This window comes from Nannizzia gypsea, genomic scaffold (genome assembly GCF_000150975.2).
Source record: "Nannizzia gypsea CBS 118893 supercont1.4 genomic scaffold, whole genome shotgun sequence".
Classification (NCBI taxonomy): Eukaryota; Fungi; Ascomycota; class Eurotiomycetes; order Onygenales; family Arthrodermataceae; genus Nannizzia; species Nannizzia gypsea.
Genome location: NW_003345198.1, coordinates 2764564 through 2779557, shown reverse-complemented (window position 1 = coordinate 2779557; position 14994 = coordinate 2764564). Strand labels below are relative to the sequence as shown.

The 14994-nt window shown below is 49.2% G+C and overlaps 7 protein-coding genes across 7 annotated transcripts; 2 read left to right on the top strand and 5 right to left on the bottom strand.

Moving 5' to 3' along the window:
* Positions 1-101: 101 nt before the first annotated feature.
* MGYG_05751 (naringenin 3-dioxygenase) lies at positions 102-1476 on the bottom strand (the record flags this gene model as incomplete). The annotated part of the gene is made up of 4 exons (XM_003173115.1): positions 102-191; positions 248-512; positions 594-1122; positions 1239-1476. The coding sequence occupies 4 exons, from the start codon at positions 1474-1476 to the stop codon at positions 102-104; spliced, it is 1122 nt and encodes a 373-aa protein (XP_003173163.1).
* A 508-nt stretch (positions 1477-1984) lies between these two features.
* Positions 1985-3692, bottom strand: MGYG_05750 (sugar transporter STL1; the record flags this gene model as incomplete). Its single annotated transcript, XM_003173114.1, has 3 exons — positions 1985-3351; positions 3423-3530; positions 3593-3692. 3 exons carry the CDS (start codon positions 3690-3692, stop codon positions 1985-1987), a joined length of 1575 nt encoding a protein of 524 aa, XP_003173162.1.
* Positions 3693-5482: 1790 nt separating this feature from the next.
* MGYG_05749 (hypothetical protein) lies at positions 5483-7878 on the bottom strand (the record flags this gene model as incomplete). The annotated part of the gene is made up of 6 exons (XM_003173113.1): positions 5483-6873; positions 6932-7076; positions 7134-7217; positions 7283-7381; positions 7453-7663; positions 7772-7878. The coding sequence occupies 6 exons, from the start codon at positions 7876-7878 to the stop codon at positions 5483-5485; spliced, it is 2037 nt and encodes a 678-aa protein (XP_003173161.1).
* A 1304-nt stretch (positions 7879-9182) lies between these two features.
* Positions 9183-9638, bottom strand: MGYG_05748 (DNA-directed RNA polymerase N/8 kDa subunit superfamily protein; the record flags this gene model as incomplete). The annotated part of the gene is made up of 4 exons (XM_003173112.1): positions 9183-9225; positions 9291-9377; positions 9467-9525; positions 9603-9638. 4 exons carry the CDS (start codon positions 9636-9638, stop codon positions 9183-9185), a joined length of 225 nt encoding a protein of 74 aa, XP_003173160.1.
* Positions 9639-10019: 381 nt separating this feature from the next.
* On the top strand, positions 10020-13005 carry MGYG_05747 (WD repeat-containing protein 75; the record flags this gene model as incomplete). Its single annotated transcript, XM_003173111.1, has 3 exons — positions 10020-10423; positions 10480-11279; positions 11345-13005. 3 exons carry the CDS (start codon positions 10020-10022, stop codon positions 13003-13005), a joined length of 2865 nt encoding a protein of 954 aa, XP_003173159.1.
* Positions 13006-13274: 269 nt separating this feature from the next.
* On the top strand, positions 13275-13775 carry MGYG_05746 (YjgH family protein; the record flags this gene model as incomplete). The annotated part of the gene is made up of 1 exon (XM_003173110.1): positions 13275-13775. The coding sequence occupies one exon, from the start codon at positions 13275-13277 to the stop codon at positions 13773-13775; it is 501 nt and encodes a 166-aa protein (XP_003173158.1).
* A 61-nt stretch (positions 13776-13836) lies between these two features.
* MGYG_05745 (actin patches distal protein 1) lies at positions 13837-14786 on the bottom strand (the record flags this gene model as incomplete). Its single annotated transcript, XM_003173109.1, has 2 exons — positions 13837-14409; positions 14463-14786. 2 exons carry the CDS (start codon positions 14784-14786, stop codon positions 13837-13839), a joined length of 897 nt encoding a protein of 298 aa, XP_003173157.1.
* Between the last annotated feature and the right edge of the window lie 208 nt (positions 14787-14994).

The following is a 14994-nucleotide window of genomic DNA, read 5'->3' as shown; positions in this document are numbered from 1 at the left end:
TTTAAAGAGAATTATGTAGTGAGGATAAGGGATTATCTGAATTACGTTAAAAAAGGCAGTATCGAATTGGAAGAAAACTCCGGCTTGAACAACTAAATGAATCATGCCTGAACCTTGAGCCCCTGCGGCGCTTCTGTTATTTGATTGTTCCTTGCCTGTTCATCTCGAATCTGCTGTAGCAGGGTAGGGTACTATAAGAGCTTTATTAGAAGCATTATATCGTTAGAGGAACATCATAGAGACTTACAAAGCGTTCGCCAACATCTGGATGGCTCTTTATGCGGTTCATCAGCGTGGCTTCACCAAGGTGACCCCAGCAGCCCTTGGAAAAGGTGAATTCAATATCATCTTGACGGAGACCATTCCTCTCGATCACTTCCTGTCGGAGCCTCTTGACTTGGTCTGGCACATCCATGCTTTCAAACGTGGCATCGTAGCTTACGCCCTGGAAAAAGGGGACGCTGAATCGAGCTCCAGTTCCCCGAGCAGGGCTCAGCACTCGATGGGTTGTACTTGATATCAATCAGTATTTACTAGTTAACTACGGGGGCAAGTATCTCAAAGACAGAGAATAAAAGTGACACGACACTCACCTCTGACAAACTCCTTGAGTTATAGCTTCTAGACCTTGGCCCATGGCTACAACCAGAGTGCCATCTATCGGTGGGCAATCAATCCATTCGCCTCTGTGGTTCTGAACCTGCAGTCCACGATGCTTTGTTGCTTGAAGAAGATAGCTCGTGAGCATGCTGTCTTTATGCGGACCGACTCCCTGAGCTTCACCATCAACCCCTAACTCTTCTAAATCAGGATACTTGACTATCTTTAACTTGTGCTGCTGGTCCTTGTCGAAGAACCGATCGAATGCGTTGCCTGGTAGACCGATTGCTTCTGCAACAAGAGAAATGAACTCCATGCTAATAGCTCCCATCTTCTCCATGTATTCCTCATACACGGGGCGAAAATGGGGGATGGACGATTCATCTGGCCATTGATTCGGGGCTAGCAGGTTATGATAGAGCGGATCAGAAGGCCCCGGGACAGGGTGGTTGGTAGAAAGATCTATCTGCTCTCTCCAGTCGGTCTTGAAGCGGGTGATCTCACCACCCAGCCTGCTATATCCTATAGCCCCCAGTTAGTTAGAAACATCCCTAGATGCATTAATACCGTTGATCGGGATGCTTTGCTTTGAGTGATGGATGTTCTATCGACTCTATGATAGTTAAGCAAAGGCATACCAAGAAAGCTGGGGGCATTCTTCATCTCTACTTCAAGCTTCTTCTCCATTGGCAAGTCAAAAAACCTCTTCCCTTCGTTGATAACATCTTCTATCAATTTGTCATCGATCCCGGTGTTCTTGATATAGAGGAAGCCGACTTCTAGCAACGCATAGCGCAGCTCATCGAGAAAGCCGGATTTCCTTGCAGCATCACGAGCGGCTGAGAGATCGAGGATCGGAATCGAATCAAAGGACATGCTGCATAGATTGTGATAGGGCTTTTTATATCCTCTTACAAGAACCTCGCCTGCACCAGATCTGCTTTTATACCTAGGTATTTGCCTGGCCAACTGCTTCGACCATTATATACGAATTTGAGGATGATGTTATGTGGGGTAAAAAGCACGGAATGCCGAATAGATGCCGAGTGGAGAGACAAATACGAAGAGACAAGGCTTCAGGGGCAACTTCGTTGCATTAAGGTGATGTATCAAATGTTTTTGTAGCTGGTTCTTTTGGTCTAAATATCCGAATAACAGCTATGCTAACTCGACATCATGACAAAAAATACCATACATTTTCTCCAGCTTGACTGCGATAAGTACGCAGACTCCCATTGTATAATTACCAAATTGTTTCAGGGAAACATCATTGAAGGGCCGATTTTTTGATAACTAGCTCAAAAATGAATCAAGCAATACCTTTGTCCTCCACCAGGGATAGACCAAGGGATGATGTTCCCGATCATCATCACACTGCTCCTCTTTACTGTTCAGAATCACTCGCCTTCTCGTTGGCGGGAGACGCAGTCTCGGAAGCCTTTGCGTGCCCGTACTCGGCATCCATTCGGCTGATCTCCTCCTCGGTTAGGTAAGGGAGTTCCTTAGCGGCTTTGACATAGCTCTTGTTCTCGCAGTAGCCCTTAGCGAAGATGATATCAATCTCCTCGAGACTTCGTTTGGCAGTCTCGGGATAGAAGAAGTAGATGATTGGGAGGAAGCAGACATTGACAATAGCGAAGAAGAGATAGGTTCCCCAGCCAATACCATCGAGCATAACGGGTGTGATCATGACGATAAAGAAGTTGAACAGCCAGTTGGAGCAAGTCGAGAGGGCGTTGGCCTTTGCACGGGTCTTGATAGGAGAGATCTCGGCAGCGTACAGCCATGGCAGCGGGAGCCAGGTGGCGCCGAAGCTGGCGATGTATGTGAATAGGCCGACGGCAGCACCTTTAGCGGTAGAAGGGGTATTTGGGATCAAACATGCGAAAGTGATGGTCATGGAGATGGCTTGGCCGGCTGCTCCGTATAGGAAGAGCTTGCGTCGTCCAGCTCGCTCGATCAAGAACCAGGACGTGGTTGCAAAGATGGAATAGACGATCATGTTGACACCACCAAGCAAAGTTGCCATGTTATGGTCCACACCAATGGATTTCTCAAAGAGAACAGGGAAGAAATAGATGATAGCGTTGCAGCCTGATAGTTGCTGGGCAAACTGGCCGAAAACACCCAAGAACATACGGCGACGATGCTGAGTCCTTCCGCCAGTGAACACCACAGATAAGGGAGTCGGCTTTCCAACCTCACCAGACGCTCTGATGGATTCCATAACAGCAGTTTTCTCGGCCTGGACCAAGGGGTTGTTGATTTCGACGCCGTGGAGGGCAGCAATAACCCTTTCGCCTTCCTCCGAGCGGTCTCTCATACATAGCCATCGCGGGGACTCGGGGAGCCAGAGCATGCCGGTGACCATGAGGATTGAAAACACAATCTGGAAAGCAATTGGAAACCTCCACGAGAAGCTATCAGAGCCGTAGGAAGCGCCATAGTCAATCCAGTAGGCAATCAAAGTACCAAATGCAATTGTTGCTCCTTCAATACAGATAAGGAGACCTCTGTTTGAAGTATGAGAACATTCTGCCTGATATGTTGGGATGGTGGAAGTGTTGATTCCATTTCCAACACCAGTGATAATTCGACCGATAATGAACTGGGCATACGGCTGGTGGCCAACGAGGCTTGTGACTTGAATGATGGCACCAATAGCCATGATGATAGCTCCTGTGATGATGGATTTGCGGCGTCCGAGCATGTCACCACCCCATATTATACTGACAGCGCCCAGGAGACAGCCTGTTATAGACTGTGGTAAGTAAACCAGCAATACTAAGGAGCTAAAGGGGCCAAATAAATGGCAAACATACCTATTTCATAGATGGCAGTGACAAACCCCTGATTTGTTGGGTTGTCTTTAGTCTCTGGGAAGACAGTATTGAATGGCATGGCACTGATGATACCGGCCATCACGCCCTCTGTTTGATACCAGGTTAGCCTGATAATGCTAACAATATACTGAAAATGGGTATTCACTTACGATCATACCCGAACAACAAGAAGCCACACGTCGCGATGGTAGAAACACATCGCGACAACTTCTTCCCTGACATTCCTCCAAAAGTTGGTATCTCCGCCATGTTGGGCAGATTTCAAATTCAGCAACGATTCCTATCAACCATAGGATGGAAAGGTCATAGACCACAAGTCGCTAGTCGGGAAAGCAGGCCGGAAGGATATGAATGTCAGGAGCATCAATCCGGAGATCACAGGGGCGGGAATCCGCCTGTTATATAACCATGGCCGCCCAGGAGTCAACTTGCACCTCTGTCAGCGGGTCACCACAAGTATGGAATGGATCCCCCTTTCTTCTCCACAGAAAGCTATACTTATGTGGATGGAACCATGGATCCCACGGGTAACCTCCCACAGCGTGCGGTTCACCGTGTCACGCATGTAACCATATTGCCAAGAGCTACTGGATTGTGGCGGGCAAGTAAAAAGAATATTGAGCCAGGTGGTTTATGGAAGGGCTCTCTATCGTTCGTGGTATAGACTGGCTAAATTGTTGCTGACTAGTTGACTGGAGACTCTGCATGACTGCCATATTTTATGGCTCCCGCTAGCTGCATATCGAACGAAACCAAGCAAATAACAATTAAGCAGGCGGGACGGTCTCATCTCTAACAATCGATCAGCGCCGCAAGTGCCGAGTTTGAGTGTATCGAACCCACCGCAGGTAGCAGGGAGAGTACCTCCGGTTGATCGGTGCCCGCAGCTTCTCAAACCCGGCTGTTCTCCGACTTCACGCAGCATCAAAGCCTCGGTCGAGATGCAAACTCTGACAGGTAACTATCGTTTCTTTCCTTTTGAGGAGCCCACAGAATGAAAAAGTGTTGCATCCGTAATCCATACTATGTGGTCCCTATGTTCGGCTGTGGGGAAGAATGACGTTGAAGGGTGCCTGTGATATGCTAGAAATATCCAGTAGTACCAACTCCAGCGACAAGCATATTTTTCTACCTGGACCCTGTTGACTAACAACCTGTCCAGTGAAATTGAATAGATGAAGGATCAGACCTACCAGCGAAGAATCAGAGATTTTCTAGCCGAACCAAAAGACGAAACAAAAAGTTATGATGACATCATAACCTTCAAGCTTTTTAAGGTCTTTGCTCCTTTTTTTCAGCCCCAAGCCGAAAGTCAAAAATTTGTTTATCTGATCGTTCCTCCTGGGATTCCATGGAAACAATGATATTAATGTTGATGTCGACTCTAGTGGATAACTGGTGATGATAATATGATGATAGTAGTTCTATCCAAGCGCTTCCTGGAAGATAGATCAGCGGAAAGGCCCCAACTTGAGGCTACGCAGGGGTAAGACACCAACTACCAAGACAGTGGATACCTGAGCTGTGGATGCAAGATGAATCAGCGGCCTGATTACTTTTTTGCATATGCCAATAAAATATATAAAGAGCTCATCAATGGAGCTCAGGTGGACTGCTGTATGCATGTAGGAGTTCGCAGTGGAGCGCAGAAGGGGAGACGCGGAGCGACGCGGAATAGAGAGAGGATAGGGGAAGTTTGATGCGGAGCTCGTTAGGGTACACTTGTTTCTATCTCCAGTTATTCGAGTTGAAATGAGGGTGAAACGGTAGTAGAGATTGGACGCTGCAGAAGAGAGAAGATGAGAGAGCTGCATGAACCAAGAGAAATATATATATATATACTCCGTATAAAAGGGTATTAAAGCAAGTAACCAAAAAGTAACTGGGTGGAAAATATATCGCAAGCCAAAAAAAAAAAAACCTAAAGATAACGCTCCAATTTGACAAGAAAGACCAAGAACCCAGCACAAATGGAGAGACGAAAGGATACTAAGACAGGAAGACGGAAACAGAGCCACGGAGAGGAGGGGGAGGAGGAATCACGATTGAATGACCATCCCTGTTGCATTGACTGCGTCGTCGGTATAAAAGCCAAAGACGAGACGGTAGAGATCCAACAACCATTCGTACTGGCTGTTATACTGGACCATGGCCTGCACTGCTCGAGCAACGTCAATTGCACTGGCCCTGGTCGGCGGCGGGATGGATCTGAAGGCTGGGTCCGCCGTGATGAGTTTCTTATAGTTGATGAGGAGTGACATTTGCCAAGGTAAGGAGCCAAAGGAATCTGACGACAGCGTTTTGGCGAAGGTGGGTAGGCTTTCGGAGCCACCGCGCTGGAAGCCGCTGTTCATGGCTGCTCGGACAAGGAGGAGTTTCAAAGCTGACAGGTTTTGGTCTTCACCTGGAGATTTGACCGTGTGCGAGGACGAGGCAGTCTGGCTGGACGTGCGTGAATAGCCGGATAGAGTCGACGAGTTGCTTGACCAGCGCGGGTGGTGCGGCGGGTTATCGAAGCCTAGGACCATGATATTGGGAATAGGAGCTTGGTCTGGGGAGACAGTGGTGGCTGTGTCGTCGAAGATGGTGGTAGGAGTCTCTGGATTCTGCAGGCCGAGGAGACTGTCCGTGTCTGTATCTGTGTCTTCGGGTGGGTACTCTGCCCGTTTGGCCTGATAGAAAGCCTGGGTGAAGGTTGTCTGGCTTGGACGGGGCGTGCCGCGGTCAGGGCGGACCTGAGTCCACCCTTCACGGAAGAGATCACAGAGCTCCCAGCAGGCCTGAACAGCAGAGCCTAGCAGTTCTTCGTCAGGGGCCTTTCCTTCACGTTTCCCCTGCCGTAGACTAAAGAGCATTTCGGCCAGGGACCAACACGCTCGCAGGAGGGAGTCAGTCTCCTCCGTAAGCCGTGTCCGCTGCTTCATCAGACGGTGGCAGAGGGTAATGTAGAAGTCTAGGGTGCGTTCCCGGAAGGCTTCGGGGAGGTTACGGTCGTGGGTGTTGTACAGATGGTTGTTCAGCTCGAAGCTGACTCTGAGGACGGAGTCGGCAATCTCGTTCTCCTTGAGCCGTACCTCGAAGAGGGCCTGGCAGAAATCCCGACACATGTCGAGCGTGGGCCGAACTTGGGCTGAGTGGTCATCATCACGGGTCTCGTATAGGTTCTGGCACAGCTTCCAGCATGTCTTCCAGGCCTGTTCCTGCATGTCGTCTTTCCCACCAAAGTTGAACAGTCGTTCTCGGTGGTTATAGCTTAGGTTGGCGAGTGTGTTGCAAAGTGTCCAGCATTCTGACAGGGCAGTCCGAAGTGCTCTGATTTCTATGTCGTTGTCGGGAACATTTGACCTGGTTTTGATCCAGGCAGATCGCTGTTCACCGTCGTCATAGTGGCCATCCTGACTCTGCTCTGTATCTGAGCTTTCCGGTATGTCTATGAATATATGTTAGCCACAGTTAACCTCTTGTGTTGGATATAAGTAGAAGCTGACCGTCTAGATTTGCCTGGTGAGGTGTCCGCTTGAAATTTTCTATCTCTTGCAGTGTCTGCGCTCTGGGAGTGTTTAGTTCATAGTGACCTGTTGGAGCTACGGATGTGGTTATCGGAGGAGGCGAAATAGGGCTTGCTCCAGATCTCTATATAAACTGTTAGCATTCATCTACTACCACCATTATTGCGGATGATAGACGTACCCTTGACTCTGCTCGCGGGACGGTGATGGTAACATCTGATCTCTGGGTTGATGATGTTGTTGACGGAGCCGGCGATTCCACAGTCTATCTAGTTAGCATGGAAATGGCTCATAATAGACGAGTTTGAAGGGTATAATATATATACGTACAAATCCATCGAAGCCAACTGGGGCATGGATGACGGACTGTGGTTGGGGTTCATCGTCCTCCAAGTCATCCCTCCGCAAGTCCTCCTCGCTCGTCTGAAGCTATACACCAGTTAGTATGTATATACTCTACCAGTCATGAAACCCAAAAAGTAATAGCAAGGCGTACGTACACTCAGATCTCTAGCCTCCTCTGGACGGGGAGTGGCTTTCTTCAAGCTGGCTGGACTACCGCTGAGACTCCGTCTGCCATTCCCGTTGGTGAGATTGAGGCTGCTGGGTGTGTTTGACCGTGACTTTGGCTTGGTCTTGGGCTGTTCCTCGACGGAATAAGGGAGGTCTTCCGCCTGAGACGGGTCATGAGAAGGTGGATTGGAGACAGGCCTAACGCCCACACGATCGATGGATAGCACAACAACGGTCAGTCAGCAAGTTCAATAAGCAATGCGCAGGACGGTCTTCTTTTTGTCCTCTCGACCTGGATAGACGCACATGAGAGGAGATCGCTGGTTAGATCTCAGGGAAGTTGGGGCATCGACGGGCGAGAAGATGGCGGTTGATCGAGGCGACACAGAGGCCTGGCTTTGGACAGCAATCATAGCAGATCGATTCAACACTGTCCAGCACGCTCAATTCGTGTTTGTACCAGGGAGGTAGATATGAGGGTGTACGGAGTATCGGTGGTATTTTGTCGACTTTCTAGACAGTGTGCCATTAGTATCAGTATTAAGAGAGGCAGACGACGGGGAGAGACAAGGAGGAAAGAGTCGCTCACAGCAGTGCAATGCAATACAGCGGTCAACCACTCGGCCAGACAGCACGCTGTTGACTAGATAAACCGACCGACAGGCAGCAAGACAGCCTATCCGATGCTCTTCCTATGAGCCGCGACGACCTGACGGGCTTTTTTTATTGAGGGTCGACCTTTTTTATGGAGTTTCTTCCGCCGTGGGGGCCGGCAGACAAGAAGCAACGAACTAACTAGTTAGCAGTTATTTATCGGCGATGCGACAGCCCGACGTCTCTGCACGGAGTATTCGATCTCTATCGCGATGTGTCTGTCTTCTTCCTCTCTTCTGCTATCACAGAGTGTGTCTTCTCGCATCTCATCGACGCACGATCGGCTTCGTCACCTTCGTCGACTTCTGCTCTCGCTCTCGCTCTGCTCAGGTTGCTGCTGTTGGGCTAGGCGCTGGGCATGAAGACGCAGGCCCGCGGCCGCTTGCATCAATAGGGCCGCCCGCTGAGTGGCTGCGCGCGCTGCTCAAGGTCGCTCTTCGTTGCTTTTTCCTTCGTTGCTTCTTCCGCGCGTTAGTACGAATGTGTATATCAATCGGGGACTTCCTGCGACCCTGGTTGGGCTTTTGCGAGGGACGAGGGATGCTAGTCAAGTGTGTATAAGCAGCTACAGGGATTGCCGGGTGGAAGTGCAGCCAGTTTGTACTGTGGGAGACTCTTGGAAGAAGTTGATTCTGCTGTTGGCTGCTGCTGCTGCTCATTGCTCATTGCTCATTGCTGCTTGCTGTGCTATGTATATCTGGTGAAGGTGACGGTGACGGTGACGGTGATGGTTAAGCGCCTGTCCCCGTCTCCATGCTGGCCAGCTCATGGACCCGGCTCTTTTGACTCTTGACTTTCTATCCTCCTGGCTCTAGATCCATGACTTGTTTGATTTGACACACACGCCGTTATGGGTTGTCCAACTGTTGGCGTCCTGTCTCCTCCGGACCCGCGCATGCCCATACTCGTACATACATAGACAGTACCGTCCATCTGTCTCCGATCTCTCCCTCCTCCCCAGTCGTCTCCTCGCGCGGGTCCTCTCGATCAATTCATTCAACTTTCAACTTCCTTGGTTTTTCTTTCTTTCTTTCTTTCTTCCTCCTTCTGTCTCGTGCGGCGTTTACAGGTTGGTCTTTGCGCGGTCTCGCTCGGCTGGGTTGTACCTATTCCTCCCCGTCAGCATCCAGTCACTCTCACAGTCCTCAACAGTGTCTCTTGTCCCGCATACCGGAGAAGCTTCTCGATCAGGTCGACGTGTGTCATCAGCATTCTTCGGCAGCAGTACCGCTTGCAGCCCAACTGGTCCATCGCGTCACTGCCACTGTCAGCTCGTTTTCTTTTCTCTCACTCCAAATCATATAAGAATAATAATATCCCATGTACAACAAAATGCGGATAGCATACCCATCGGGGACACCCTCGTCCAGAAGTCGCAGATACCGCTCCCACAGGTCTCCAACCACCTAGAGTAAGAAGCTCGCGGTCAATTGAAAGCTCGCTCGCTCGTTGAATGTCACGGATGTCCTTTTGCGCCTCCTACCTTTCCGCACGAGAAACACCGCACCGGAATAATCATGGCGCTTATTTATGATGACTAGTAGAACTCTCTCGTGAGCTTGTAAATCCGCGTCTCTCACTGCTTCTGATCAACCGCTTCTTCGACCTTTTTATCGTCGTCTTTAGCTCTTCTTCTGCTTCTTTTTTTTATTTCTTTTTTATTATTTCTTTGTCGAAAAATGAAGGTCACGAGACCACGCGTTTCCATTTTGGGAGCTCTTGCTTAATAAGCGGATAAATATTTACCCTTTGATTATATAATAAAAATAAGGTTTAAACTTTTGGCTTTTTTTATTTTTATTTTTTGTACAGAAAAAAGAAGAGGAAGAAGAATAGGAAGAGAAGAAGTAGAGGACAAGGCGGTTAAAGTGTCGGTATATACCCAATCGCTGGACTAAAGATGACGGAGAAAAGAGCTAGACGGCCTGACGAGGCGCAGAGCGAAAAACCTGCCCGAGAGCGACACCGTGTCAAACGCCGCAGAGTCGACGATGCCGCAGACGATCAGAAGGAAGCTATACTGAACACGCCAGAGAAGAGGTCCAAGGAGAAGAGCAAAGAGAAGTCTCCAGGGAAATCTACAGAGAAGCTGGTAGAGATATCTCCGGAGACGAGTACCCCGTCAAAATCGCTTAAGAAGAAAAAGAGGGAGAAGAATGCCGCCGCGGAAGCCGATGCGACGGTTATCAAATCAAATGATGAGAAAGCAATTGTGCAACAGAGGGAATCGAATGGCTGGCGAATGTCTCCTACTACCGGAGGCCGTTTCCTAGACCTGGATCCCGTCTTTTCCAGAGACGAGAAGTAAGCCTGTTCTCTACACTCCTTGCCTTGTTTACCCCTCTTACTAACCTGATCAGCCATTTGATTCTATGTCTTGAGTCTGCCGCCCAAGTCTACTCGATGTCAACCTCGCATGCCGTTCGTGCGCTCCAGTCCTGTGATGGAACCCGTATTTCTGGCTGTGCGCTATCTCCAGTTGACGACGAGATAGCATATGTCTCCACCTCGGGGGGTGCAGTCACCGAATGGAACTGGACGTCCGGACAGACCGAGCGAACTATGCAGATTAAAGGATCATCTTTGCTATCTGTTAGGGTTGAGCAAGGAGACTCTCAGACTGATGATGACGATGAAGAAGAGAACACCAAGAATATTGTTGTTTTTGCACTAGCAATGCGAAATGGGAAGCGTGAAATATCGATCAACCCGTTCAAGAAGTCGGGAAATCAAGCTGAAAAGGATGGCCCGGAAAGTCACACTGTTATTCTGAAGACTTTTACACAGATCAACGACTTCAGACTTGCTGCGGGAGGCTCGGTGATTGTCGCTGTAGCGGGAAATTCCCTCGTCGTTGGCCAGCGGACTAAGGATGTAGAGGGTGAGCCAGAATACACATGGCGTGAGGTACAGCTACCCTTCAATGCGACCAGCTTCGACATACGTGAGCCTGAAAAGGAGACTAGCACGAAAAAGGGAAAAAAGAAGCCTGTTGTTAACCTTGCAGTGGGACAAAATGAAGGAGCTATCGTTGTGTACAGTGATCTATTGAATACTCTCCAAGGGCTTGAGAATCGTCGGATGGCGGAGCCTGGTCTATCATCAATGAAACTCCATTGGCACCGTGGACCTGTCAAGACCGTTCGATGGTCCAAAGATGGTAATTTTCTTCCCTTTACATCGCTATGAAATGCTGGTTTTATCATCATACTAATGAATACATAGGAAACTACCTCATATCCGGCGGTCTCGAGACGGTCATGGTCCTATGGCAGCTTGATACTGGACGGAAACAATTTTTGCCCCATCTGACTTCTGTGATATGCAATATAGTTGTCTCTCCCAAGGGCAGCAACTACGCAATCAAACTCCAGGATAACTCTGTCATGGTCTTGACCACTGCTGAGCTGAAGCCAACTGCAAGCATGAACGGGTTGCAGGTGCTCGATGACTCCAGAGAACGGGGCCGTAAAGTGGCTGGCAGACTTCCAGCGCTCATCCACCCCCAGCATAATAACCATCTCCTTATCGCTGCCTCGACGGCAATGGGACGAGACTCACGCAACTCGTCTTACATCCAAACGTTCGACATGCGCTCCAACCAACAAGTCTACCGTCAAGCTTTGGCCCGTACCAACGTATCTGTCCTCAACATTGGCCCGCAGGGAACCCACATAACTACGCCGGACATCAAGTTTATTCAGACATCTCATGACGGTTCCTGGCTTGCCTCCATCGATGATTGGCGGCAGTACCCAGATGATGTTAAGACTCTTTATTCCGGTATCGAGCATCAAAACCGTGAGTCGAAGCGAGAGGTGTGTCTTAAATTCTGGCACTGGAACGAATCCGCCGCAGAATGGGAACTGGTGTCTCGCGTTAACTCACCGCATACTTCAACCTCTGGCGACGCTCTGGCCATTCTTGACCTTGCCGTGAATCCTCAGGATTATATGTTTGCCACTATAGCTGCGGATGGACTACTAAAGATCTGGACACCGGATAGCAAGAGCGCGAGGAAAATGAACAGCCGTGGCGGAGGTGCCAACCAAGTAAAGTCCTGGCGATGCTCGCATGCTATTCCACTGGAGGCACCCAACAAACACCCAGCGGCCTCCCTCAGCTTTTCCGAAGACGGTTCTGCTCTGGCCGTATGCTGGTCCACTGCCTCTCGCGGCGGACTGGTTCACCTTGTCGACCCTGAAGCAGGCTGCATTCATCTTTCACGCCAAGGTCTATACACAGATCCTGCCCAGGGCTGTGGGTTCCTCGACCGACATTTAATCATTGTCTCCGACTCTGTCTTTGTCTGGGATACCGTATCCGACCGAGTGCTCTCCCGCATCCCTCTGGGAAACATCAAGGGAAAAGGAAAACTCCAATCGTCCCTAGCAGTCAATCCACGCAGCCGGACATTTGCAACCTATGTCTCCCGCCCTCCAGAGTACCCCAATTCAGCCTCGAAAATAGGGAGGCCAGCAAGCCACCAACTCAGTATATTTAATGTCGAATCAGAATCTCCGATTTTCCAGTCTACATTAGACAATGCCCCCATTGCCTTGTTACCCAACACAAAGACAGGCGAATACATACTCATCGATTCATCCGCGTCCATATCTCGAGTGACATCAGGCGCCGCATCTATCTTATCGGATTCCGCGTTTGATGAATCTAGCCTCCCTCTCAAGGGTGGGTTGGAGGACATCTTTGGTTCATACCGGATGCTCTCCAAGGGTCCAGCCGAGAAGCCCTCAGAGGAGCTAGACACGGCTGGTGCAACTAAGAAGAAGAGCCTAGCCGATGTTTTTGATGTCGGCCCGTCTTTCGCTCTGCCGAGTGTCGATGCTCTGTTTAAAAGTGTTGTTGATGTTTTTGCAAAGGGATAATTACAGGCATGAATATAGCAAAAGCGATGTAAATACGAGCAATTGACTTTACAAGCAACCGATGCAAGCTATTTATTTTCTCCTCTGTAACTAGCAGATTTTATTCGCTCGTTTGTATCCACCTGCATCTTAAACCCAGGTGAGTCACCGTTGTAGATATATATATATATAAGAGCTGGAGTACGGACGAGTTGGTATCGAGTGTCCCAACTGCCTCTCCATAACTCTACCTCGTTTTTGAATAACTATCAATCGTTTTGACCGACGACATGGAATCTCAACAGCCATCAGGAACGGTCTCGAAGCCGTCTCCCGCCAGCCAGAAGACCTTCTACAAAACACAGTCTCACTTCGAGCAAATAATCGGCTACTATCGAGGCGTCCGTCATGGCCAGCACATCTTCATCTCAGGTACTACGGCCGTTAATCCCAGCAAGGTCTCATCTGCGTCCGAGCCGCCACAAGTTCTCTTCCCCGGAGACGCAAAGAAACAGACTATCGCAGCCTTTGAGGAGTGTCTTCGTGCCGTCAACGGCTTGGGAGGAAACGGGGTGCAGAGCGTCGTGAGAGTACGCATGTTTGTGGGAAGACATGAAGATTGTGGTGCGGTTGGCGAAGCGTTCACGGAGATATTCGGAGACCAGAAGAGTAATGCGAACAATACCGATGCTGAGATTGGGACTGCGGCGACGATGCTGGTTGTTCAAAACGGGTTTATCAATCGTGACATGATGGTTGAAGTCGAAGTTGATGCCATCGCAGCTGAATAAATGCTGTTCATTGCTGAATGTTCTATATATATTATATTGCTGATATATAACTATATATGCCTCACCAGCTGGTCAACCCGTTTTTCCTGTCGAATCCACCTCTAAGTTGCGTCTCTGGATGGACCACCCTGCCGTTTACTATCGTGTGTTTGATAATACCTTCGCAATGCTCTGGCCGGATCCTGGCCAGCCATATCATCTGTTCGTCTTCTTTTCTATAGATCAGCACGTTGGCTGCAAATTTATGACCACCAACATGTGAAACAAAGAAGATCCCGACACCGCCCGGACGCTCATCGTCTTCGTCACGTAATAGGCCAAGTGGGCGAAGGTGTCGTTCAAGTTCTTTCTTGATCAAAGGCGCTGATATACCACATCTTGCATCGCGGGTCTTGTGCGAGCATAACAAGACTATGTAATCTCGTGGACATGGGCGAGGCTGCAGGTTACTCTTAGCATCGGATACTGAAGATGGACTAGAACCCTCCTTGCTGATGAAACGAGCGTTGAGTTCCGGTATATCTGCCCTTGACACATGGTCGACGTAAGTGAACGATGGCAGAAGAAGCACTGTTGTAGATGAATCTTCACTCATAGGATCAACTGATATATTGGACGCCAGGACTACCGTGCTCTAGAGCTGCATGTCAGTATCTATACTATAAAGCAGGGACATAGAACACTCACCTCTCCCTTTGGCTGAGATGAATTCTTGAAGGCCTCCATTAGAGACCCCTTTTCATTCTCCACCTTTGATACCCAATCTGACTTTCCTGTAGCAACTAGGACATGATTCGTGACCGGCTTAACATTTCCGTAGAGCTGCCTTCCTTCATCTACCTTGAATCCTGATGGGTATCGAATGGTGCAGTTGGCACAGTCCTGGTCACAGCCTTCACCGTCTACCTCGGGCTTGACCGTAGGGAATATATAGCTATCCGTAGAGCCGCCACCTCTTCTCTCAGGCGCTCCCAGAGCCCCCCTTGCACGAGAGAAGATCGAACTCAGCATCCTTTATATATGTGAATATATATATTTGACTATCATCAACCATCTTCAGCGGAGGAAGGGTCCATCCAACCCTCTTTATATGCTTTGAAATGATGCTGCCTGCTGTTTATCTCCGATATCATGCATGAATCCTTGACGATCAAGGCCCATGGATAGAGCATAGTCCGTCCTATCACTGTCATCGCCGTCGCCTATTAAATCAAATATC